The sequence below is a fragment of the Salvelinus alpinus genome, chromosome 4, assembly GCF_045679555.1.
Source record: "Salvelinus alpinus chromosome 4, SLU_Salpinus.1, whole genome shotgun sequence".
In the NCBI taxonomy this organism is placed as follows: domain Eukaryota; kingdom Metazoa; phylum Chordata; class Actinopteri; order Salmoniformes; family Salmonidae; genus Salvelinus; species Salvelinus alpinus.
The window spans coordinates 47,505,606-47,530,793 of record NC_092089.1 but is presented as its reverse complement, the minus strand read 5'-3'; the positions used below and the strand labels follow the sequence as shown (position 1 = coordinate 47,530,793).

At 44.1% G+C, this 25,188-nt stretch overlaps 2 protein-coding genes across 2 annotated transcripts in view; both read left to right on the top strand.

Moving 5' to 3' along the window:
• LOC139573777 (thrombospondin type-1 domain-containing protein 7A-like) overlaps positions 1-10,162 on the top strand; it is a 103,970-nt gene extending 93,808 nt beyond the window's left edge. Inside the window, exons 21-29 of the mRNA XM_071397623.1 lie at positions 159-276; positions 2,660-2,805; positions 2,967-3,141; positions 3,538-3,711; positions 4,766-4,861; positions 4,992-5,077; positions 5,437-5,641; positions 6,440-6,527; positions 8,050-10,162. Of these exons, the coding sequence (XP_071253724.1) occupies positions 159-276; positions 2,660-2,805; positions 2,967-3,141; positions 3,538-3,711; positions 4,766-4,861; positions 4,992-5,077; positions 5,437-5,641; positions 6,440-6,527; positions 8,050-8,140 (1,179 nt within the window). The 3' untranslated portion in view covers positions 8,141-10,162. The remainder of the gene's footprint in view (positions 1-158; positions 277-2,659; positions 2,806-2,966; positions 3,142-3,537; positions 3,712-4,765; positions 4,862-4,991; positions 5,078-5,436; positions 5,642-6,439; positions 6,528-8,049) is intronic.
• Positions 10,163-10,553: 391 nt separating this feature from the next.
• LOC139573774 (neurexophilin-1-like) lies at positions 10,554-22,683 on the top strand. Its single transcript, XM_071397619.1, has 2 exons — positions 10,554-10,998; positions 18,806-22,683. Exons 1-2 carry the CDS (start codon positions 10,924-10,926, stop codon positions 19,565-19,567), a joined length of 837 nt encoding a protein of 278 aa, XP_071253720.1. The 5' UTR covers positions 10,554-10,923; the 3' UTR covers positions 19,568-22,683.
• Positions 22,684-25,188: the final 2,505 nt, after the last annotated feature.

Below are 25,188 nucleotides of genomic sequence, written 5' to 3'. Positions count from 1 at the left end.
AGCAGCTCCTGGGAATTATAGGCTGTTTACCTAGGGGTCAGACAGAAGTAAGAAGTAATGGGTCTGGGCTGGCTGTAACAGTCTGTTGCAAAACCCCACTATGATAGGTGTTGTGACTGATACTGTTACTGAGTGATAATGATCCCGCTCTTTCATAGCTGAGCCTGGAGAGGAAGTGGCAAATGAACATTTCCTGTGTGGTGGAGTGTCCCGTCAACTGCCAGCTGTCTGATTGGTCGGCCTGGTCGGAATGCTCGCACACGTGTGGACTGGATGGTAAGACCTGATCCTCCTCCTATATCCTTATTCTGTCAACGGCTCCTAGATGAACGTCTGAGATGATCAAGAAGAAGTGAAGGACACTTAATGGGTTAACTTCTCCTGAGGGTCATCAAACCAGACTCATCTTGGTGGATATATGAATATTGTTTCCATATGAGATACAGTGCATGAATGAGTTAGAGAAGGAACGTTTGAATGTTCTGCAATTGAATGCTTTGTTTGCCACAAATATCCAATTCAAGCTGAAATCCCAGAATATCTCAGGCAGCCATGGTTTGGGAAAAAAACAAAGATTACAAACAAGACAAACGGCATTTAACACAGTCATACAGTGTCTTCAATCTCACTCTATTCCGTTCAACCAATGGCCTTACATAATAGAATGCACATCTCCCTGCGTTCGCTGTGCTATCAACCCATGTTAAATCAACAGCTCCTCTACGCTGTCAGAGGACCAAACGATCACGGGGATCTCCGTCTGCACCAAAAAAACAACATCGGCCCATTTGAGACACATCACACTCTTAATGTGTTGGGAGAACTCCCCCCCCCCACAAAAAAAATCGCAAGACTGCTCATTGAACTGAGAGATTGCCTCATACGTCGCCCTGTAAAGTGACTGCTCTGTCCTTTGTTGTATGTTTGTTGCGCGGCATCAGACAATTGATTCTGTCCTATTATGTCTGTCTGCTAGCGGCTCTGTGGGGAGCCCTTTGAAGTAACAGCCAGCCTGTAGCCTCTAGCACCTGCAGCTAAATCACAGGCAAGAGATAAGTGTTTTAATAGTGGCTAAAGGTGCAATGGGGATCCTCACCTCATCTATAGAGGATGTTCTGTTGGCTAGAACAGGGTGTGAGGTAGAATTATGTCTGAGAGAGAATGCTGTATTTTACTGTCTGATAAGTGTAGCAGGTGTTCTTTGTTGTTTGGTTGAGGGAGAGGATTGCTGGCTCTGTGTTGGAAAATGAGCTGTTATGTGTGACCAATTGCAAAACAGAGACGGAGAAAGGGTAAGGGGTTTGAAAGAGCATGTGGCGTGGAAGCAGTGAGATGGATTTCTACGAGAGCGGTGGAAAGAGGAATGAATGCGAGGGAGAGGTGGAAATTGAGTGTGCAGTACTTGAAGTACCAGTGTGTTCCAGCAAATTACAATCCGTGTGTGTGTGTGTGTGTGTGTGTGTGTGTGTGTGTGTGTGTGTGTGTGTGTGTGTGTGTGTGTGTGTGTGTGTGTGTGTGTGTGTGTGTGTGTGTGTGTGTGTGTGTGTGTGTGTGTGTGTGTGTGTGTGTGTGTGTGTGTGCTCACGTAATGCCTATACTTCACCTGAGATGGGTATAGTATATCTACTGTATACATCACATTGCAAAGCCCTTTAGAATCAAGAAGGATTACAAAATACTCAAACTGCAGCACACCCGATCCATTACACATAAGAGACTTCACCACCTCATATGGTCCTGTACTGGTGTTATATAAAAGGAAGGCAGTAGTTGTCAGAACAGAAAGGAAAAGTCATTTTGCTCAAGTGGAGGAGTGGAAGTAGAGAGGTAATCAATATGGCTGGAGCACAGAACGGTGTAGCAGGCTTTTTCAAGAGCTGCCTTTGTCAAGTAGTTAGGGACGACTAATACAGTAACCTATAAATAATACAGTAACACACACGCAAAGACGCACAGGAGTACACACGAATACACATGTACATAAATACACACAATAACTGTTTGTAGGCCCATACTGTAATTACATTTCTTTGCCAATTGAATTGAATGCACTGAATGGTGAATGACCTGACATTCAAACAAAGGATGAACTTTAGCAGACTGCTCCATTCAAAAGAAAGGAAAAGAATACTGGAGGGAACAACACATCATTGACTTGCCTTTGTCTAGATGGAGATCACTGCTGTGTTTGGTTTGTAGCCCGAGCTCACACATCTCCCTATTCAGATATCAGTCATATGTTGATGTAAATCACAGTCAAAGCTTTTTTTCTGAATGAAATAGTCCCAACGTCTGCTGACTTTCTACATGTCTGCGATACTGTAACTACTACAGATGTAGAATCTTCATTTGAGTCAGTTTAGCTACAGCAAGAAAATAATCCTCACCAACAGGAAATGTGAATTATTATCTGGATTATAATTCATGGACAGTTTTTGAAGGTGTTGATAGATTTTTTCATAAGGGGAAAAATTAAGTCTGAAATTTCAAAGTGAAAATTACAAACTTCAGGAGCCTTTTAAACCTCAAATACACTACACTGCATTGCCAGAAAGTTGTCCTGCAACAGGGTGATCAAATTAAGATCCTACATCTGTACAAGACTAATTGTCCAGTGAGTGTCTCACATTAATGATGTCACTGCATTTTTGTGTTCCAGGGAGGATGTGGCGTAGCAGGGTGGTGGTGCAGGGGTCCCAGGGAGACGGGCGTCCCTGTCCCTCTCAGCTGGAGCAGTGGAAACCTTGTCCTGTCAGACCCTGTTACAGGTGGCAGTACAGTCCCTGGTCTGAGTGCAGAGTGGAGGTAGGCTACACCACACACTGTCTTATTCTCTCGTTGACCCTTTTACTCAGTTAACCTACACAGAGGATATGATCTGACTTTTCCATGTGTGTATGTGTGTATGTGTGTGTGTGTGTGTGTGTGTGTGTGTATGCTTCTGTGTGTGTGTCTGTCTCCCCCAGGAGGTGGTATGTGGAGCGGGACTTCGCTACCGGAACCTGTCGTGCTTCGTGTCGGACGGCTCCGGAGAAGGAGAGGGCAGCATGGTGGAGGAGGAGCTGTGTGGGGGTCTGGAGCTGGCTGTCAACAGAGACAAACTGATCATACTGAAGGAGACCTGTGTTCTGCCCTGTCCAGGTAAACAACCAGCTAACAGTATACAGCGCTCCTGTCTTATGTAGGTGTGTTGTTTTTTTAATATATTGTGCATCATGGTACAGTGTAGGTGGCAGCATAGATCTAGATTAAACCTATTCCTGTACAAGAAAAGCGTAGAGACAAAACAGCACAACACGCTGTGAATTCATAACATCTCCTTTATATGCAGATATACACATACATTACTTCAACAACAATCTGCTTTGAGCTGTAATAGACGTTCTTCAACCCCAAGAGTTTAATAAGCCTGACTTGGTTAGCTTTAGTTGTGTTTCTTGCTCTGTTTCTCCAGGCATATGACTCCAAATGGAACAAAGAAGCTAACAGCTGTGTGGTTCTCTCTCTCCTCTCTCTCTCATCTCTCTCTCTCTGTAGGGGAATGCTACCTGATGGAGTGGTCTGACTGGAGCCCGTGTCTGAGTGTGTGTGCCAAAGGGGCCGGCGTGGACTTTGGCTCTGTCCAGGTGCGCTCGCGAGCCGTCATGGCCCAGGAGCCCGAGAACGTCCAGCTGTGTCCTGACCAGGATTGGGAGTCCCGACCCTGCACTGGTGAGATTGGGAAAACAGGGTTGTATTCATTAGGGCACACGAGCAAAGTGTTTTGCAACGGAAGATGAAAATGTATGTTATTTTTTTTATTGGACAACTAAGGTAGTCCCTTCCCGCTTCAGTCCGTTTTCTTCCATTTGGTGCCTGAATACAACCCAGGTTTTATGTTTTCACCGAAGTCAAATAACATTCCCCATGAGGAATTTATTTTACCAGGTCAAAATATGGCAAAACAAATTTCTCATGTTTTTATACAGTGGTCCCTCAGGCATTTTATTCATGGTTTGGATAAGACTAGAGCATACTGTGTTATGTGAATCCCCAACCCCCCACTACGTTCCCCTGGGCTCTGGCTGGGGAGTCCCTCATTTTCTCACACACTGCTGCGGCCGCCCCACGGCAGCCGTCGCTGGGATGACCTGGTTTATAAGCATCACTATGGGCCCATGAGGGAGAGGGGATGGGGTGGCCCAGCGCTCTTTAACAAGGAGAAGAAGGGGAGACAGGGGGAGATGGAGCGAGACATGGGATGGAGAGGAAAAACAGGAGAGAGAGGAGTGAAAGAGAGAGAGGGGAGAGGTAGAGGAAGCAATATAGGGAATAGAGAGAGGGAGGGTGAGAGAGATAAACAGCCCAGATCATTATACCCTGACAGATGATAAAAAAATCTATTGTATTGATTGTAGCGATGATACTGTAGCCAGCGAGCACTGAGAGAAAAATCTAAATGTTTTAGTTGGATTGCTCATTTACGATAGAGTTGAACTGGTTGTGCAGGTGATTAGTTACAGAGGGCTCCCTAAAGACTATGCGTCACTTGGAGCACAGATGGAGATATTGATAAAACATTAACAGCGTTCATGCTAAGCCATCTAGCAAAAGCCTGAGCCTTTCATCCAGAATGTAAAAATCGAACCACACCCCTCTGTTCAATTAAGTTCCGTTTAATTCAGTAGAACTGATAATTCAGTAGAACTGATCTGAATTAAATTTGTCTCTGTTCTGTAACTGGCTTAATGGCTCATCGATATCATTATGTCTTGTGCTCTTACAGATGGGGAGTGTTTTGAGTACAAGTGGATGAGCAGCACGTGGTCAGGCTCCTCTCGTGTCACCTGGTGTCAGCGCTCTGATGGACTCAAAGTCACAGGTAGGCACTACTAAACCTTCAATGGTGCCTTAATGCACTTCTTTCCATAGAGTTAGAGTTGACATCAAAGCCTAAAGATCTGACCAATCACATGCCATCTGATCCTTCTTTGGTGACCTTTGACCTACAGGAGGATGCCCCCCTATCAATCCTCCAGGGAACGACAACAACTCCTGTGAGCCGCCGTGTCAAATGCCAATGTCCTTCTGCACTGAGGTGAGTTGTTCACGGGTAGTCAATCTATGTTGAGTGAGAGTGGTTCAGATTAGGTTTGTGCTCTGAACGCATTGCACTTCAGTCCATTCTAGCATGGCCAGATAGTGACAAGCTGACAACCGTGGTTGTGTCTGAAAGCATTAATACCTGTCAAATCCTTGCTTCCGCCATCCTTGTCTCCTCAATTCCTTTCAAAGTGCATCAAAGGAGAGGATCCAAGGTCCCTCCCTCTGACCTCCTCCTCCAATTAGCTTTGAAAGGAATTGAGGAAACAAGGACAGAGGAAGCAAGGATTTGACAGATATTAGCATATTCAAACACAGCAGTGAACTGTATTTGTGTAACACTGCTCTCTTCAGGCTGACGTGTGTATGTGCGAGGAGGGCTACACAGAGGTGATGTCCTCCAGTGGCCAGCTGGACCACTGCACCCCCATACCCATTCTGGAGATCCCCACAGCCGGGGACAAGAAGAGTGACGTGAAGACCAGCCGTGCCATCAACCCCACCCTGCCTGCCACCATACAGCCTGGACGCACCTGGTACCTGCAACCCTTTGGACCAGGTGAACCAGCTACGTGACTAGCCTAGAAGTAGTGGATACGCGTTCAGTAACTTGCAGGTGCAGGGTACAAAAAGTAAACCCATGAAAATTAGATAGATGCTGTGGGGGCATTAGAGTTACATTTCTGCACACACTTCTGAAAATAGTAGATATAGCAAGAATGTAAAGTGATGGGAGGACCAGTTTGGATCAGAGGAAAATGTTTCTCTGCTACTCTTTCATCATTGCTAAATAAGTGCATGAAATGAAAAGGAAGCACTTGACTGATGATTGGTTAGATGCTGCAGCAGGATTGTAGCCAATACAGGAGATACTATGTATTATGCTAATTTCTTGTATGCTCTTAGCTAATATTAACTGCTTTAACATTTCTAAAGACCAAAATGCTTGGTTAACCCCATAGTGCTTTCTGGTTAGACTGCTGCATGTCACTGAGGCAGTAAGTGGAACTTGGGCTCTTACCATTTTCGACAGATTGAGACTGTCTAGACATGTCCTTCAAAGCACAACTCAGATCAACATTTACAAAGCCAGAAATGAATGGAAACTGGCATATGTTGCCTTGCATTGCTAATCTACAAAACGTGTCCATTTTGTAAATTGCGGAACTAAGTGGAAGGTCTGAAGACTTCTTTCAAAAGGATGCCATCATCAACCTTGTGTTCCTTCCAGAATCCAGTTCTGCTTGAAGCGTGGGCAAAGTGCTTGACAAATGAATTGTTCTTCCCAATTCTGATTGTGTTACGGACACAGTCAGCCGCGTAGCCATCTGAACTGACAGCTCTCCCTCCTCCACAGATGGCAAGCTGAAGATGTGGGTATATGGTGTAGCAGCGGGAGCCCTGGTACTGCTCATGTTCATAATGTCTATGATATACCTAGCTTGGTGAGTCCGCTCTGATCTTGTCCTTTTTTACTCATCCATCCCTTCATCATTCATTAAAAATCCCCGTAGTGATTTTTTTTGGGGGGGTCCGATTAGATTTTAGATTTTGAACCTTTTCATTTAGTCGTTAGTCGGTTCATCCCCCCCCCTCATCTTTTTGGTTTATTTATTGTTTTGTTGTTGTTTGTTTTGTTTTCTTCATGCCATCTGTCGCCAGCAGCAGTTACAGTGTCCTCCGCCGCCGTCTTCAGGCCACTGAGTCCAACGCCAATGGGACGGTGGTCTGGATGGGTCAAAATGCACATGAGTTGACTTATACCTGCCCCGATTGCCAAGAGTTGGGCCAAAGCAGTAGCCAAAGCAGTGGCCAAAGCAGCGGCCAAAGCAGCGGCCAAGGCAGCAGCTAAAGAGGGAAAAGAGGCAGTCCTACGAGTAGCTGCAGTGCCAATCGTTGACCGCTGACCTGTGACCCCTCCACCAGTGTCACATGACATGTCCCGCTTGACCAGCTGTGTAAAGTCCCAGGAAATCACCTTCTATGGGTCCCTCATACTGTAGGTGGTAGGCTCCGGATAGAACCTGGTCGTAAGTAGGCTTCCGACTTTAGGATGAGCTTACCTTCACCAAATCATTAACCTAAACCATTAGGGCAGTGGTCTCCAGACCCTAACACACCCAATTACTAATCAACATCTCAAGATGAAGATTAGTTAACTCAGAAGTGTTAGTTTTGGCCTGGAACAAAATCTGTGACCAGGCTTAGTGACAACTAATGTGACCACCATTGACTTATTCAACCCCTATTAAGACAAATTCTGGCCTTTTCCTGTAGACTTATTTGTTTTCTTGAACGTAAAATCGCACAATGGTGATGTCATACTGCCCTCTGGTGGCCATGACAGATAGCTACTATATTTTAGAGCAGGAGCAACATTCCCCTGCTTTTATCAAATCCCCTCTGCCATCTCATCCCTGTTTATCCTCTATTTACCATACATTGTCACACACATTTATTATGTTGCTCACGTTTGTTATGCACGGAACACCAATTGTTGAGGATGATCACGTTCACGTTACCATCGAGAAATATGGACAAATGCAGTAGAAGTAAGTGTTTACACATGCATCTTTTGAGGCATTAACGATTGCAGGACAACAATAGTGCTTCTCTTTTCCTCGGATGGTGATGTTTGCTAAATAGCTCTGTAATATTCTTGCACTGTCAGAGCCAATACAAAAGGTACTTCATAGCTCAGAGCCATGGAAGTCAAGTGAAGCATGGCCACAGATATTAATGCAAATTAACATACTAATACCTTTTAACTTGCTTTTTATCTTTTTGATATGCCCATGTCTTCCGAAATGTCCATTTTATAGAGATGTCATTTGGAACAATCGCAGCGATATGTTAGAACTGACATTATAGGAATAGCCACGTTCTAGTGCTGGTGGTGTTTTACTTGCACTGTAGTGTACAGATTATAAGGCAGGGTAGTAACATGTTGTCTACTCTTCCTCTTAGCAAAAAGCCAAAGAAACCAAAGAGACAGAGGCAAATGAACAACCGATTGAAACCTCTCACCCTAGCCTATGATGGGGACGCTGACATGTAGGACTCTGGGATAGCCTAGTCCTCCAGAGACCTGCCACACCTGCCGTAAAAACAAAGAGACATATCCCATCATAGGAAGGACAGGGATGTTTTCATCTGCAGATCAGAAGAAGAAGACCAACGGCCATCTTGAATCCATTTTGGGTCCTCATGAGTTAAATGGAGATTGGAATTGAGGAAACATTTCTCCACTTAGACATATTTGGGTTTAGTCCATTTCAAGCAGCAGTTCTCCTTTTCCATTTTCTTTTGTGATATTTCCTTAAACAAAAGCCTTCACAGCCTCCACTCACTACGAGGAAAATGCCTTTTTTTGTTTGCCCTTTTTTGCTTTCAAATGGAAGGGCTGCTGCGAAGAGACAAACTTTTCTGTCTTTGAACACAAACAGCACAAGCTCATTTCTTTGCCGTGTTTTTCTGCTTGTCACTGAAACGTTGAGTAGCTGGAGGCTTAGGATGCACTGACGGTTCGCACGTTGCCAAAAGTCACTGCAGGGAAGGGGAGAAAATCTCCATGAAAAGGCTTGGATTCATTTCCTTTCTGGATTTTGACTGAAATCTCCTTCTTCGGTCGCAAACAAAGAGATACTTTTGGTTTCCGGTTGATTCCTAGACAGAGGCCTATCTTGAAGGATAAACATATACAGACAGAGAACACAAGATGAGAAACAATCCCTGGTTACTGGATCTATTGCCTGTCTCCCTTTTGCTTTGTTTCAGGCACTATTATTGCACTATATTAGTGCAGCATGATATGCACATGATGAGTTATACGTTGTATTGCCATAGAACATTGCCTCTCTTAAGACACAACCATATGCAGTTGGAAACAAAATGTGAAAATAATAGGCATTTTCAAGGCCATGGATACATGATAACTGCAGATGATGTCCACATTCTATAACACAGGGGGTGTGAATCAATAGTAAATATGTATAGATTTTATTTAGTCACAACTCTTTTTGTTTTTGGTCCAGTATCTTTTGTGGTCTATATACTGTAGTTTGTTTGGTATTGTCCCTCTCTATTCCCGAATGAAATCGAATAGACTACTTAAATGAGGACCATTGATTCTGTTCTTGCTTACAATGAGATATTTCCAATGGTTTAAATGTTCTAAATATGAAACATAGCCCATATGTACATGGAAGATAAATGGGTAAATGGATTTTCTTATTATTTAGATGACTTGTTTCGCAAAAAACAAAACCCTTCTAAAACTAAAACGATGTGTGTGACTACTATTGTATTTTTTATCTCATTTCTAATGTCACGCAACCCTAACTTCTGCCTTATTGTCAATGATCAGCTATCTACAGTACCATATACATTCATGAAACCAACATATTTAATAATGGGTGCAGCACAGGTTTAAACTGTATGTCAGGTTTAAACTTGATTCATGGGATGAAGGACTGATGAATTTGGTGATTGATGAATTTAGATAGAAGTTAAACAGTACCATTTTCTAGGACAAAAGGCTCTAGGAACACGACAGTGGTTTTCAGTTCTGACTTCAGACTATTTAAATGTCCTTTTTCACAATGACCCATATCATAGGTGCCCTTAGACATATGATAATGATGCAGTTCGTTCTCTCGGCGTACAATATTACATCATATATTCTGTATATATCGAGGTCCATCTAAGCAGCCTTCATTACAGTATATGAATACAGAGGCAATATGACGCCGCTGTTCTACAGTGGCAGAATTCGACCGGTCTGCCTGATCGCTAGAAGAGCAGCTGATGAGGAGAATGTTTACTTTTTTGTCAGTTTTCCTTTTAAATAATAACATTTTTGAATTTTTGGAGAGAAAAAAAAGATCAACATATATGTACGTTTATTTTGTATTGCACACAAATGTTTAGTTTGAATATTGCAAAGTGGGTGTATGATATTACTGATGCTGGTTCTCTTGAGGCAAGTTGTGTGTTGTACAAAAAGATAAGACTCCGTCATTTTGTAGAGATTGTATCGGAAGTATTACTAAAAATAAATGAAGAAAGTGTTATAAACATACTAAGTTACAGTGAAAATGTTGATTGATGCATTTCTAGTGTACTGTCATTATGTTAGATGTACCACTAGATGTCTCTCTAGACACAAATGAAAAGTTATATTGCAAGGCTCTCTTGAAGTCTCTTCTTTCCCTCTATCTCTCTTTCTAGCCCCTCTCTCTCTCTCCCTCTTCCTGCCTCTCTCTATCCCGCCCTCGCTCTTCAGTCTTTCTCTCTCTCTCTCTCTCTCGCTCTCTCTCTCTCTCTCTCTCTCTCTCTCTCTCTCTCTCTCTCTCTCTCTCTCTCTCTCTCTCTCTCTCTCTCTCTCTCTCTCTCTCTCTCACTCTTCCTGCCTCTCTCTCTCACTCTTTCTCGCCCCTCTCTCTGTCTTTCTCTCTCTCTCTTCCTGCCTCTCTCTCACTTTTTCTCACCCCTCTCTCTCTCTCCCCCTCTTCCTGCCTCTCTCTATCCCTCTCTCTCTCTCTGCATCTTTCTCTCGCTCTATAAAACATCACATAACACTGACAATCAGACCTACAAGCACTACCATTCACGCAACACCGCCACTAATCCCGCAACAAAGAACGTATCATTCACATCTTCCAATAGACAAAACATAGACAGAGCATTTGATTTTCAGCCCTCAGTCAATCTGAAGATTGATCCCTGCTATTTTCTCCAGGGTCTTTTTTGGGTTTCTCTTTGTCATTTATCTCTAGTTGTGGCATTTTTACATAGTCAATTAGATTTTTTTTCAAGAAAGGGTTTTGCGTACAGGTAGGCATGAAAAGTGAAGGTCTACCAAGAGGAATGAAGTCCACATGTTGGTGCGCTGTTCTCCTGTCACTCATTTCTATGGTAAGTTGAGTTTTTGTTGTCAATTATCTAGTAAAAATGTCATTTTCTCTCTTTTGAAATCTTTTGTTCAAAGCTACCAGCTAAATGTACAGATGTTGCCTGTGCCATAGCATTTTTCCAAAGACTTCTTTACTCACAAGTGTTTGGTAAATGTATATGCTGCATATATATTTTGAGTGTACTTTTCAGCACATTGGAGAGCACCAGTCTTTGCTTTTACTCTTAAAGGGAAATGTCACCATATTTCAACTTCATATTCATCATCTCCAGCACCACCTCAACATCAACATATGTGAAAATGGCGCGTTTCTATGTTTTGTAGTAAAAAAAGATAGAGGAAGATAAGTCTTTCCAATGACATCAACCAATTAGTAGACAATTAGCGGGCAATGCATACTAATAATTGGTTAAAATCACACGATGCACACCGATAATGTCATTGAAAACACTTATCTTCCTCTATCTTTTTTTACTACAAAACATAGAAATGCGCCATTTTCACATATGTTGATGTTGAGGTGGTGCTGGAGATGATGAATATGAAGTTGAACAATTGTGAAATTTCCCTTTACATCTTTACTTACTCATCTATTGTTTTAGTAGATGTACTATTGTGTTGTGTGCAGAGGGAAACATTTTGTCATTCACATTCCGATTTGTTGTAGATCTAAATTTAATCAATCGACTCAGATGAATCTCCCATTTGAGTCACTCAATTCAGTTGAAAAGTAATAACGCTTGACATTTCACCTTTTGATAAGCTTGACATAATATCTTCGTTGTTATGCCATCACAGTTTCTGACATCCCAATTGTGTTAATCTTCTGGTACGTAGTAACCCTGCATGAGGTAAATCTGTCAACAGACAAGCAAGAGAAACAGGCCCAATTGTCTCTTACACATTATTTGAACTTAATCCCACAAAGTTGACTAATCTTCAATAGTTACCTTGGGTTATCGGCACTTCATTTGCATAGTGATTGAAATAAGTTAATTATTAATAATTATTTATACAATTCCCATTATCGAATTGAATTCGCAGTCTTGAAAATTATAAACTCAATTTCACACTCCACTAGGCTCACTAATCATTTTATCCCTTGAACTAAGGAAGCCTTTCCTTTTTTAAGGAACACTTTTATTCAGTGGTATATGATGCAATTATATTAAACTAATACTATATTACTGTAAAATGTTACTACAGTACTGTAAACATGAAGTGTTGAATGTACAGAAAGTGTTTACTCTCAATTGTACCACTTGATGGGAATGTTTTTCCAGGCTTCGCCTCCAAATTGCTTCGCCATGCTTTAATGGGGTGCTCATAATTGTTTCGTGCTCGGCGCATCCTAAGCTCAAGCCTCGAGCTCCTTCGACAGATTGACAGACCCATGGGAACCTCGCAAACTTATTTTGGACGCCTTTGAACCAACTCGTGTGTGAAATAATGTGATTATGTGTTTATCCTCTGGGTGAGTTGGAGAAAATAGTGGCTATTTTTTTGTTGCCACGGTAATACCCTCAATCCAACTGCTGACCGTTTTCATCCTCTACAGAACTCATGGCGATAATACTGCCCTGTGTTTGCAACGTTTGATAGTCTACCATTCTATTTCACACCTATTTGAGATGTCTTGAGATGCCTCACTCTAAAGCCCATGATCTTTGACCCCCTCAGGTAACAGTGGGGGTAACATGGAGACCGAGCTTTCTGGTGATTTCACTTTGATCTCTGTTCATCTCTGAGAATGCTATAGCTGATCCATGAAAACACCAGAGAAAGAAAATCCTACATTTTCCAAGATCAATTTGGATATCAGCACAACCAAACGATCCCCTAAAGGAGTGATGGCCAGCTCCCCCAGGAGAGCTACTGATTAGCATAATCAAGTGTTAGATTAGGGCTACTGCGGGGAGTAGCTCTCCAGGAGAAGAGTAGGCCACATCTGGCCTAAAACGTATCCCTGGAGATGTGTACAGTCTTACTGCGCTTAGATCCAATTCCGTTCTGCTCACTGAACGATGGAATCATGTCCCTGCGGACTCACAGATTCTGAATGGTTCTGATTGACCAGTGCTGTAAGGTGCTCTCTGAGATTAATTTTGTTATATATGGTAGCTGAGAGTTGAAAGGGAAGTATGTCATGTCAGTGAAGATCCTTTATATGCTAAATAGAATGGGTGGGTTGGCCATGATTCTTGGATTCATGTAGATTCATCAACATGGTGCAATTTTGTTCCACTATAACACCAAATACTGAGACAAGCTATGGTCAACAAACAACTCCAAACCACCCAAACAAGATGGACGACATTGTTGCTTTGAATAGGAATAGAGATAGCCGGTTCCAACCATTCCAGCTCTAATGACTGTTTAACCGGGAGTGCCGGCTAATCGCAGCACCCAGAATTCACTCAATTTAGTTGCTAAAATGGTAACAGTCTGTCGGAAGAGACAAGTATGCCCCAACCCCCCCCCCCCCCCCCCCCCCCCCCGAGCTCCAGCTGCAGTACCATTTCAGTGAATGAAAGCTCACACATTTTTAATAGTCTTTCCTAGGTGTTTTTTAGCTACCTAGGTTGTCTTATCAGAACAAGACATTTTTGCTATATTGGGGTTTTAACCTATAGCATATCCTCCTTATCACAAGGGAAGCTACTGTACAGTACCAGACTGTATCTTCCTCTCTCTAGGGGAAGGATTCCTTAACAGGAAGAGATAACATTCAGGTACATCCATCTACTGTGTATACCACATTATGTCAATGGGTGTTTTCAATAGGACTCAGTAGGGTATTTAACAGGGTATGTCCTCCATGATAAAATCATCCCAGTATTTGTGTAATCATGTGCAGGAATTCTGGTTTGTTTGAGGCCACAGGTGAGATTTAGAACTGTCTGATGAGCAATGCCTCAAATTTATCAAATTCACCCCATTATAGCTGTTGGTGTCACGTTCCTGACCTGTTTTCTCTTGTTTTGTATGTCTTTATTGGTCAGGGCGTGAGTGTTGGGTGGGTAGTCTATGTTTTGTATTTCTATGTTGGGTTTTGTGTTCGGCCTGGTATGATTCTCAATTAGAGACAGGTGTGTATCGTTTGTCTCTGATTGAGAGTCATACTAAGGCAGCCAGGGTTTCACTGGGGTTTTGTGGGTGTTTGTTCCTGTGTCAGTGTTTGGGCCACACAGGACGGTTGAAGGTTAGTCACGTTTGTTGTTTTGTAGTTTTGTAGTGTCTTGTTTGCTGTTTTCATTAAAAGTATGATTAATCACCAATCCGCATCTTGGTCCGATCCATGCTCCTCCTCGTCTGAGGAGGAGAACAACAATGACTGCCTTTACAGAAACACCCACCACAACAGGACCAAGCGGATTGGAGCCGGAGGAAAGGAACTAAAGCAATGGAGAGAAGAGGAATGGAGTTGGGAACAAATATTCAACGGAGAAGGACCCTGGGCTAAGGTTGGTGTGAATCGCCACTCGCGGGAGGAGAAGAAGGCAGCCACAGCCCAGGAGCGGTGGATTGAGGAGGCAGCACGTATGAGAGGCTGGAAGCCCGAGAGGCTCACCCAAAAATTTCTTGGGGGGGGGGGGCTAAAGGGGAGTGTGGCGAAGCCGGGTTGGATACCTGAGCCAACTCCCCGGGCTTGCCGTGGAGTAAGAGGGCGTCGTACTGGTCAGACACCGTGTTATGCGGTAAAGCGCACGGTGTCCCCAGTACGCGTGCTTAGCCCAGTGCGGGCTATTCCACCTTGCCGCACTGGGAGGGCTAGGTTGGGCATCGAGCCGAGTGCCATGAAGCCGGCCCAACGTATCTGGTCTCCAGTACGTCTCCTCGGGCCGGCGTACATGGCACCAGCCTTACAGGTGGTGTCCCCGGTTCGCCTGCATAGCCCAGTGCGGGCTATTCCACCTCGCCGCACTGGCAGGGCTACGGGGACCATTCAACCTGGTAAGGTTGGGGAGGCTCGGTGCTCAAGAGCACGTGTCCTCCTTCACGGTCCGGTATATCCGGCGCCACCTTCCCACCCCAGCTCAGTACCACCAGTGCCTACACCACACACCAGGCTTCCAGTGCATCTCCAGAGCCCTGTTCCTCCTCCACGCACTCTCCCTATGGTGCGTGTCTCCAGCCCAGTGCCTCCAGTTCCGGCACCACGCACCAAGCCTCCTGTGCGTCTCCAGAGCCCTGTACGCACTGTTCCTTCTCCCCGCACTCGCCCTGAGGTGCGTGCCCTCAGCCCGGTACCTCCAGTTCCGGTACCACGCACCAGGCCTAGAGTGCGCCACGAGAGTCCAGTGTGCCCTGTTGTTCCCCGCACTAGCCTGAAGGTGCGTGTCCTTAGCCCGGTACCTCCAGTTCCGGTACCACGCACCAGGCCTACAGTGCGTCTCAGCCGGCCAGAGTCTGCCGTCTGCCCAGCGGCGCCTGAACTTGCCTGTCTGCTCAGCGGCGCCTGAACTGCCCGTCTGCCCAGCGGCGCCTGAACTGCCCGTCTGCCCTACGCCGTCTGAACTGTCCGTCTGCCATGAGCCTGCAAAGCCGCCCGTCTGCCATGAGCCTACAGAGCCGTCCGCCAGACAGGAGCCGCTAGAGCCGTCCGCCAGACAGGAGCCGCTAGAGCCGTCCGCCAGACAGGAGCCGCTAGAGCCGTCCGCCAGACAGGAGCCGCTAGAGCCGTCCGCCAGACAGGAGCCGCTAGAGCCGTCCGCCAGACAGGAGCCGCTAGAGCCGTCCGCCAGACCGGATCAGCCAGAGCCTTCCGCCAGACCGGATCAGCCAGAGCCTTCCGCCAGACCGGATCAGCCAGAGCCTTCCGCCAGACCGGATCAGCCAGAGCCTTCCGCCAGACCGGATCAGCCAGAGCCTTCCGCCAGACCGGATCAGCCAGAGCCTTCCGCCAGACCGGATCAGCCAGAGCCTTCCGCCAGACCGGATCAGCCAGAGCCTTCCGCCAGACCGGATCAGCAAGAGCCTTCCGCCAGACCGGACCTGCCAGAGTCCCTCAGCCCGGACCTGCCAGAGTCCCTCAGCCCGGACCTGCCAGAGTCCCTCAGCCCGGACCTGCCAGAGTCCCTCAGCCCGGACCTGCCAGAGTCCCTCAGCCAGGACCTGCCAGAGTCCCTCAGCCAGGACCTGCCAGAGTCCCTCAGCCAGGACCTGCCAGAGTCCCTCAGCCAGGACCTGCCAGAGTCCCTCAGCCAGGACCTGCCAGAGTCCCTCAGCCAGGACCTGCCAGAGTCCCTCAGCCAGGAGCTGCTGCCCCTTATCCCGGAGCTGCTGCCCCTTATCCCGGAGCTGCTGCCCCTTATCCCGGAGCTGCTGCCCCTTATCCCGATGCTGCCCCTTTATTTAGGTGGGTTGAGTTGGAGGGTGGTCATTGGGAGGGGGATACGGAAGCGGGGAGTGACTATGGTGGGGTGGGGACCTCGTCCACCGCCAGAGCCGCCACCGTGGACAGACGCCCACCCAGACCCTCCCCTAGACTTTGTGCTGGTGCGCCCGGAGTTCGCACCTTAAGGGGGGGGGGTTCTGTCACGTTCCTGACCTGTTTTCTCTTGTTTTGTATGTCTTTATTGGTCAGGGCGTGAGTGTTGGGTGGGTAGTCTATGTTTTGTATTTCTATGTTGGGTTTTGTGTTCGGCCTGGTATGATTCTCAATTAGAGACAGGTGTGTATCGTTTGTCTCTGATTGAGAGTCATACTAAGGCAGCCAGGGTTTCACTGGGGTTTTGTGGGTGTTTGTTCCTGTGTCAGTGTTTGGGCCACACAGGACGGTTGAAGGTTAGTCACGTTTGTTGTTTTGTAGTTTTGTAGTGTCTTGTTTGCTGTTTTCATTAAAAGTATGATTAATCACCAATCCGCATCTTGGTCCGATCCATGCTCCTCCTCGTCTGAGGAGGAGAACAACAATGACTGCCTTTACAGTTGGTGACAACCTGTTTCTCCACCTCCATTTAACACCAGCGGAAAAAATAATACTTTTCTGTCTTCTCTGTCTCACATGCTCTCAAACAGAGCGAGGTAATCTTGGCCTTTCCTCTGTTTCCTCAGACAAGGCTGCCTTGATGTAAATGTTGGTTTAGTCAGGAGTGCCTTGATTTGCCTAATCTCTGTAGTGTGGATTACAGGTTGGTTATAATCCGGGAATTGGGGTCTCTGCGAACGTGACATGGAGCCCTCTAATCCCGACCATGACAGTTTGCACAGGCTGTCAGGTGCTTCAGATGAAAGCTAATTGCATGTCAGTGTTGAACCCAGTATAATAACCGTCATGACAAGCCGGCAAGGACCAAGCTAGCTCTCAAGAAACATTTTGAAATTGAATTGTGCATATGATTGCTTAGGAGAAACATGTCTGAATCAACTAAATGGGATATATGTTGTGAGATCCTTAAAGGGAAAACAAAATATTTTATTTTCCAGGTCGCCCTCGCAAAATATGCTTTTAACCTTGAGTCTTTCCTAGTTAAATAAAGGTTAAACGAGGGGGGGAAATGGTTGGCAGTCCTTCCGAGTAAGGGGAATCCATTGAGATTGAGCTTCAGTCATTTAGCAGCACAGGTAATTACAGCTATATGAAAGCTATATTTCATTTGGTCATTGGAGAGCCCACTGCTAATGAATCAGGAAAGAGAAAGCCTTGGGAAATAAATTGGTCTTATTTGAATGATGGTTCATACTTCCTATTCAGTGAAACTGAACCACTCAACCTTCCCTATTTATTTTCAGATGGAGAACGCAAATGTATAAGTTAAAGGACATTGCAGCGACATTTTCTTAGTGCAAAGAAATACCATAAACGTCATTATATTCTCGCAGTGTGATTTAATTTAAAGCTTTTCTTCAACAATGTGCGTTGAGGCGATTATTTAACCAGAGTTTACTAAAGTGAGCAATACATAAATAGTGCCCCCTTTATAACACATTGTTGAAGAAAAATGTCTAATTAAATCAAGTTGGCAGATTTATAATTAGGTTTTTGCACAATTATTTTGCACTGTTCATGGATATGAAGTCAAATTTGGCCCAAAACAAAGATGAGATTGAAATTCAGCTTGAGCACCAAAAATAAGAAGATTTAATATTTTTCAAATTAAGTATTCTATGTCCAAATCCAACATGCATTTGCACTATAACTGTTGCAATATACAGACTACCCTACCGCAATATCATCCTGTGCACTTTGTGAAAGAGAGAAGACCTTATTCTCCCAGTATTGATCTGAGGTAAAGGTACAACATGTAAGACTTTGCCCAGATAGATCTGCTGTCACGTTTCACAGATGGGGTTAGGCCATCACTGTCACCATTCTTCGTGAAGTGCAGTGGGAATCTTAGCCCTCTCATCTGTATTATTATGAGGGACGGAGTAAAGGAATCATCAATCAACCGTTCAGGGTACATTCAGCGGGTAATAGTCTGGTGTTGCGTCACGTCTGTAGGCTACTGAATAAACGCTTCATTCATCTATATGTATGGCAGGATTGGAATGTCCTTACTCTTGATAAAAGACACTGTTCATATAAGGCAATTGTGTAATGCACTGAATGTGTCTCATATTCTTTCTATATCCATTAGTCACGACCTTCAGCATCACTGAATTTCAAAAGGGTATTGACTTTATTGCCATTTCAGATCTACAGTTCATGTATGATCTATTGGTATAAAACAAAACAATGGCATATCAAGGACATATCACTTTTTATCCTACACAGCAGGCTTATTAATGGTTTAAGCCATTCACGGCATGCCTGTTGTGTTTCATCATTGAAATAGGATTGTATTGTCTCTTTGTTTTCCACAGGTTACAAGCGCCCATTCATCTGCTTCTGGAAGTTCAGACGTTCTGAAGTCAGAGAGACCAAAGTCAAGAGCTAAGGACCTCTGGACAACAGACACCAGCAAGGACTTATCCATCAGTCGCCGGCTCTCCCAGACCTTTCATGACAAGAACCTGTCTGGCCTGGATCTGAACTATGACAAGTTGGAACCGTACTCTAAACAGGAGCTCTGGGACTGGCTCCACAACACCTCTAGCCTTCATGACCCCCGCTCCCGATCCAAGAGGAGACCCATCGTCAAGACAGGAAAGTTCAAGAAGATGTTCGGCTGGGGCGACTTCCACTCCAACATCAAGACAGTGAAGTTCAACCTGCTGATCACCGGGAAGATCGTAGACCACGGCAACGGCACGTTCAGCGTCTACTTCCGCCACAACGCGACGGGCCAGGGCAACGTGTCGGTGGGTCTGGTGCCGCCCACCAAGGCCGTGGAGTTCCAGCTGCAGCAGTCGACGGTCCTCGAGCCCAAAGACACCAGGCTGTTCAACTGCAGGGTGGAGTACGAGAAGGTGGAGAAGGGCACCAGGAAGTCGCTGTGTTCCCACGACCCCTCGCAGAGCTGCCCTCAGGAGCAGACCCAGAGCCATGTGTCCTGGCTGTGCTCCAAGCCCTTCAAAGTCATCTGCATCTACATCTCCTTCTACAGCACCGACTACAAGCTGGTGCAGAAAGTGTGTCCGGATTACAACTACCACAGCGATACTCCCTACCTCCCCACCGGGTGATTGGCTGAGCGGCTAAGGGAAAGGAACAGAGACAGACAGGGCATTCGCTCCTGAGAGGTGTCAGTTGATTTGAGCTAGGCTGGCACGGCCCTCAATAGAACAGGGGGGGATGCTTTACTGTCGGAACAGAACTGTTAAAAGGTATTATTAAAGCTAATGCTTCCCTGCTGCTTGTGAGATCGCTACACTGAACAGACCTTCCCTATGGCTATTGTACGAGCATTTAGGACGCAACATTTCCTGGCTTGGCATACTTTTTCCTCATGTATTTTGACCCTCTATAGTAGCTATAAGAAAGTACTCAGCCGGAGCCCTCGCTGAAGATTTGTCATTATGTAAATAATAACTGATGAAGCCCACTTTATTCTATTAGATACTGTTTCGATCTTCTAATTGAACTCTGTGTGTTGATGGAATAGCATTTTTCATTTTCTCTCATTGTCCATTTCTGTTTGTCACTGGTGATTACAAAGCGGGAAATGAAATAGGTAGATGTCGACTTACTGTGAAGGAAAGTGTCAGAATGCATTAAGACGTGCCATCTATTTCATTACGTGTTTGTATCTGTATGACAGCCAGAAATACAGATCCTTTCAAAATCATTTCTTTTTCAGTCTCAGTGAATTATTGAAACATCAACATCCCATTTAATAAGAGCAACTCTAAAAAAAAAAAAAATATTGTTTAAACATTTCCTAAAGATATAAACTGAGTATACCTAACATTAGGAACACCTTCATAATATTGACTTGCACCCCCTTTTGCCTTCAGAACAACCTCAATTCGTCAGGGCATGGACTCTACAAGGTGTCAATGCGTTCCACAGATATGCTGGCCCATGTTGACTCTAATGCTTCCCACAATTGTGTCAAGTTGGCTGGATGTCCTTTGGAGGGTGAACCATGCTTGATACAAACGGGAAACTGTTGAGTGTGAAAAACCCAGCAGCGCTGCAGTTCTTGACACAAACCGGTGCACCTGGCACCTACTACCATACCCCGTTCAAAGGCACTTAAATCGTTTGTCTTGCCCATTCACTCTCTGAATGGCACACATTCACAATCCATGTCTCAATTGTTTCAAGGCTTAAAAATACTTCTTTAACCGGTCTCCTCCCCTTCATCTACACTGAGTCATAGCTTTCATCTGGTCAGTCTATATCATGGAAAGAGCAGGTGTTCTTAATGTGTTGTATGCTCAGTGTACATTGTTTTCGGTAGATAAAGGGAGAAAAATGCTAGCAATGGTTTTCAGCTCTGACATGGATGCCATGTTGATAGCAATCTCTTGCCATCAGTTATATCCTATCCGACACAAGTTAATGTGGAGTAAATCAGCTCAACGAAGGACTTTCATTCATTATGGATCTAAGTGTATTTCAATATTTAAAAAAAGAACCGTTTATGTTTGCCCCATGAGAAAAAAACACAGTAAAGAGTCCCCACTCTGTTCGCTATAAAACATGAAACCAGGAAGTTACAGCATAAAATGAGCTGCTTGCCAGAGGACATGTATTAAACTGCAGGGGCATCTCTCCACACATTATAACAACCACTTCTGACATCAATAACGCAAATTCTGGATGATGATGATGTAATAACACTATACTTTAATGATACTGGATATTCGATTTGGCCATTAAGCTTTCATTATGCAAATGTGATGCTTGTAGCTGATTGTGAAACATCTCTGAGAACCATCACTGTGATTGTCATCCCTGTGTGAGAGAATAATGTCTGGGAATTACACTGATACACAACGGGAATAGAAGTCCTTTATGAGGTTGATAGGCACCTTGAGGTGTAGTTCTTTATGCGGTTTGCATTGTACATCTAACTAGTCAACTACTACCGGGTCTTTTAGTACTGTACACTTGCACACAGACTCGTTTGTTGTTGACACAACTGAAAAAGTGGAATGGAAGATTTGACAAGGTACTTCATAAGAAATAGGGTTTGTTTCCTGTGAAGAGAGGGGCCTATGTGATAAGAGAGTGTGAACAGGGGATTTATGATGTGAATGAACAAAGCTGACAGAAATAAGCATTAACATTTGACTCGTAAATTGAGAGTAGTTATCTGTCATCATGGCTACTGGATGACAAATGTTTCAGATTATTTTATTTGAGTGGGTCTTCCATTTTTATAAAGTGCCATTTTCTGTATAAGATCAGTTAAATATGTTGCCAAACTGGACACTCTTGTCTTCATTTTGTGGAATACACTATACTGTACTTGTGTTATGGCTAATTATTATTTCTTTGAAATATATGTATGAATTCAATTGCATTCTTTGAGATGGGCCATGTCCGATAGTTGCGCTTGGTTCTGAGTCTAAGCTCTATCTGGTACCATTTCTATGAATGAAACCCTCTATCTGTATTATACTACTGCATGATTAATGAAAGGCTTTTGATGAGTGAATTATCCCCCACCTCAGATCCAGTCCGTTGGTGCAGTTGTCCTGGGCCATAGCCGTACACCAAGCCTCTGGTCTCCTCCTGCTCTCAGATAACTTCCTGATTAATGTGGTCTGGGGAACTGTCACAAATGGCAGATAGAATCAGGGGATTTCTCCTTCAGACTCCCAATGACACCCAGCAGCTGCAGGAGTAAACAGATGACTAACCACTGGCCTTTTGGCAGCCATTTGAGAGGAGGGGAGGAGGAGGAGACCTGTAAACATTGCCTTGACATTTAGGTGGATTAAAAAGTTATTGGGATCCGGCTCTCCTGGTGTCAGAGGTAGTTGGCTCCGTAATTCATTGTGTCTTGGTCTTTTTTCAAGAAGCTAAGCTAAAAGCCTGCTAAGTATCATGCTTGTTGCAGTCCTTCACTTACTGTATGTAGGGCTAGGTACACTTGGTTAGCCTAGCTCTTTATCTGATATGACATCTATATTAGTGACCAAATAGCATATCACTCATAAACAGATAATCAGATGGGATGTCAAATGACTTATCTGAGTATGTGCAATTGGCATCTAATTCCAGAGTAATTCATTAATGTAATTTCGTATCTTGTTATGTTATTGCAGAATTCATGTTATGTTTTGCTTTCAATCTGTGGTGTTAATTTCTGTGTGAAATGCTGACATATTAAAGCACTATCAGACAATGGCTTGTGGTTTTTGAATTACAAATGAACTGCTCTCGTCCAAACAGTATTACTATCCTGGAAATGAAAGCTCACTCATTGTGAATGTCTCATATCAGGTAAAACTAGAGAGAATTAATTAAACTTTGTCATTTTAATTGCTTCAGTGACAGCTGTCCTTTGGTGATGGAGCTATCCTAATGCACATACTGTGGCTTGTCAATTACTTTCCCAGTGAATAGATTAAAAAGCCACAGAGGATAGGATCATTTCATTAGTCTGGATTAATGCCCCTGGGCAGAACTAGGTATGAACACTTCGCCCCTAAATATGCTGCAAAATGAACAATACTCTTTAGCCCATATGAATAGAATGAATTGTGGCAACATCCAATTAAGTTTACGCTCTATTAATCCTGTCAAACTGCTCGTGCAGCAATATTTGACATGCTAAACTTTTGTCACTCAGTTCCAGGCAAATTGTTGCCATTTGGTGAAGGACGTAATTCTATTCCACGTTTAACTGTATGAAGAGCATTCATATTTGACATAATTTGAGTGCAATTGGACCCCCACATGAACATCTGTCTGTGCTACTCTCTGGAACAGTAGGCTTCTACACCTACAAATTCTCACATGATATTCATTAAGACAGTTTCTGAAGCTATTTTTACATGCTCATGTTGTCAGCTGGTACACTTTTCAAACTCTGTATGGAAATTTCCAACAGCTTTCACTGTATCTCAAAGCAGGTCAACTATTACTCGACCTATTGTTTCAATAGAATAAAGAGAATCAAGCCATGAATCAAATGTTCCATAGAGGGCTATCTAAATGTGACTTGAGGAAGCATTTTCAATTGGACATTTTGACCATATTAATCAAATTCACATTCTGATCATAGGGATAATGGCCCAATTTAGCGTAATAGTTGCACAGCTGGCTATGCACTATTATATTTACACATTACACTAAGTAGGGCTGAATTGTTCTGATGTAGCATCAAAGGTAAGTGTGAAATTGTATGATCCAAAGCAGACACCTAAGTAAGTATTGACGTTTTTAAGTTAAGGATCCATTGGCTCCTGTAAGTTACACGAGGCTTAAGCGGATTACATGCCTCTCACACATTCCTCTACCCATCGTCTGTGTTATCAAGCCCTCCAATCAGCAGGGACAATGTAGCTGTATTTCCCTGCTACCGTTATGCATTGCCAGCGAGAGGAGAAGAGGCTGAGCCCAGCTCCCTTGTCTGAATATGTTTGGCCCCATTTCAATTACAGGGAAAAAACCATATCTAAACATGTAAATAAAGGTAATTATGATTCATGACCAGCTGATGTATACAGTGCCATGTTTACTTTTTTTTAGCTACTCTGCTGCTACCCCGCCTTGGATATTCTGGCAATGAAACAATCAGGGTCGGCATGTTTTTGAGCTGGGGGTTCATTTTCAATTGATTTATATCTCTAGAACCACTCCTCCTAACTCTACCGCTAAAGGTGAGATGGAAAGGCAGTGTTTGTGACAGAGATGGACTAGGTGCTACGCAGAGAGAGAGAGATGATGCACTTAAAAAAATGCATCACCATTAACTCAAGGCATAACCTTGAATGAGTCAAACTCTGTGCCAACACAGTAACGTGAATTCTGTCCTCAGTGCCACATAGCATGCCGAACAGTGTGGGGATGGAACTAGCCAGGCACTGGCATTAACAAATAGTACTTTACTTTCCCTGACAAAGGCTTATGCTATTTGTTGTACAGTGAAATTCAGAGAAACTATAAAAACAAGACTCGATTTCAATGTCATTCAGCCTATTAAAAGCAAATAGTATTGAGTAGTTTGAACAATAAGAGGGCTTGTCACATCTGTTCCGAGAGTAACTGACAACAATTAACTGTTGATGCGTAGGGGATCCAAAATACAATATCCCAATCTAACCCTCCAAAATCAACTCTTGGTGAAACACACAACATACACATCACTGGTGGTCAGTGGCTGGGACTTGAAAGCCTGCTGAAAATGGGACCATATTGCAGTATAGTAAAGTGCATGGACAATTCCCATGAAGGGGAAGGGATTATGGATTTTGGCCTCTAAGCTGCCTGGATGCCCAGTGAGGATGTATCTGTGCTACAGACTAATCTTCAAACACAAGCAGAAGAAGTGATGAATCATGACTTGGCACTGAGGAGTTCGGCTTGGAGTCTGGATCATGTTCTAGTGACAAACTGAGGAAAGGTAGAGAGAAACAGGCACTACTTTGTAACAAAGATGGGCAGAGAAGTTTAGGTTTTTAAAAAGTGGTTTAACTGGTCATTACTCTAGAGAGAAAGAAAGGTTGGAAAAGCACTGGGTTTTGGCACAAAGCCTTTATCAGGTCTTCTCTCTCCATCTGTAAGAGTCGAGATACAAGGCTGGTAAAGTGGACATAATGCTTACAAGAATGGTCAGGAGAGTCTTGTGGTTAAGTGTGCTGTGTAAAATATGGACCTAGGTTTTTATACGTCTCATTTGTATTGT

What these genes read in the sequence shown, in the direction of transcription:
- LOC139573774 (XM_071397619.1), top strand. Translation starts at nt 10,924, where the DNA reads ATGAAAAGTGAAGGTCTACCAAGAGGAATGAAGTCCACATGTTGGTGC. An exon ending in TCCTGTCACTCATTTCTATG is followed by an intron (nt 10,999 to 18,805) that starts GTAAGTTGAGTT and finishes TGTTTTCCACAG; the next exon opens with GTTACAAGCGCCCATTCATC.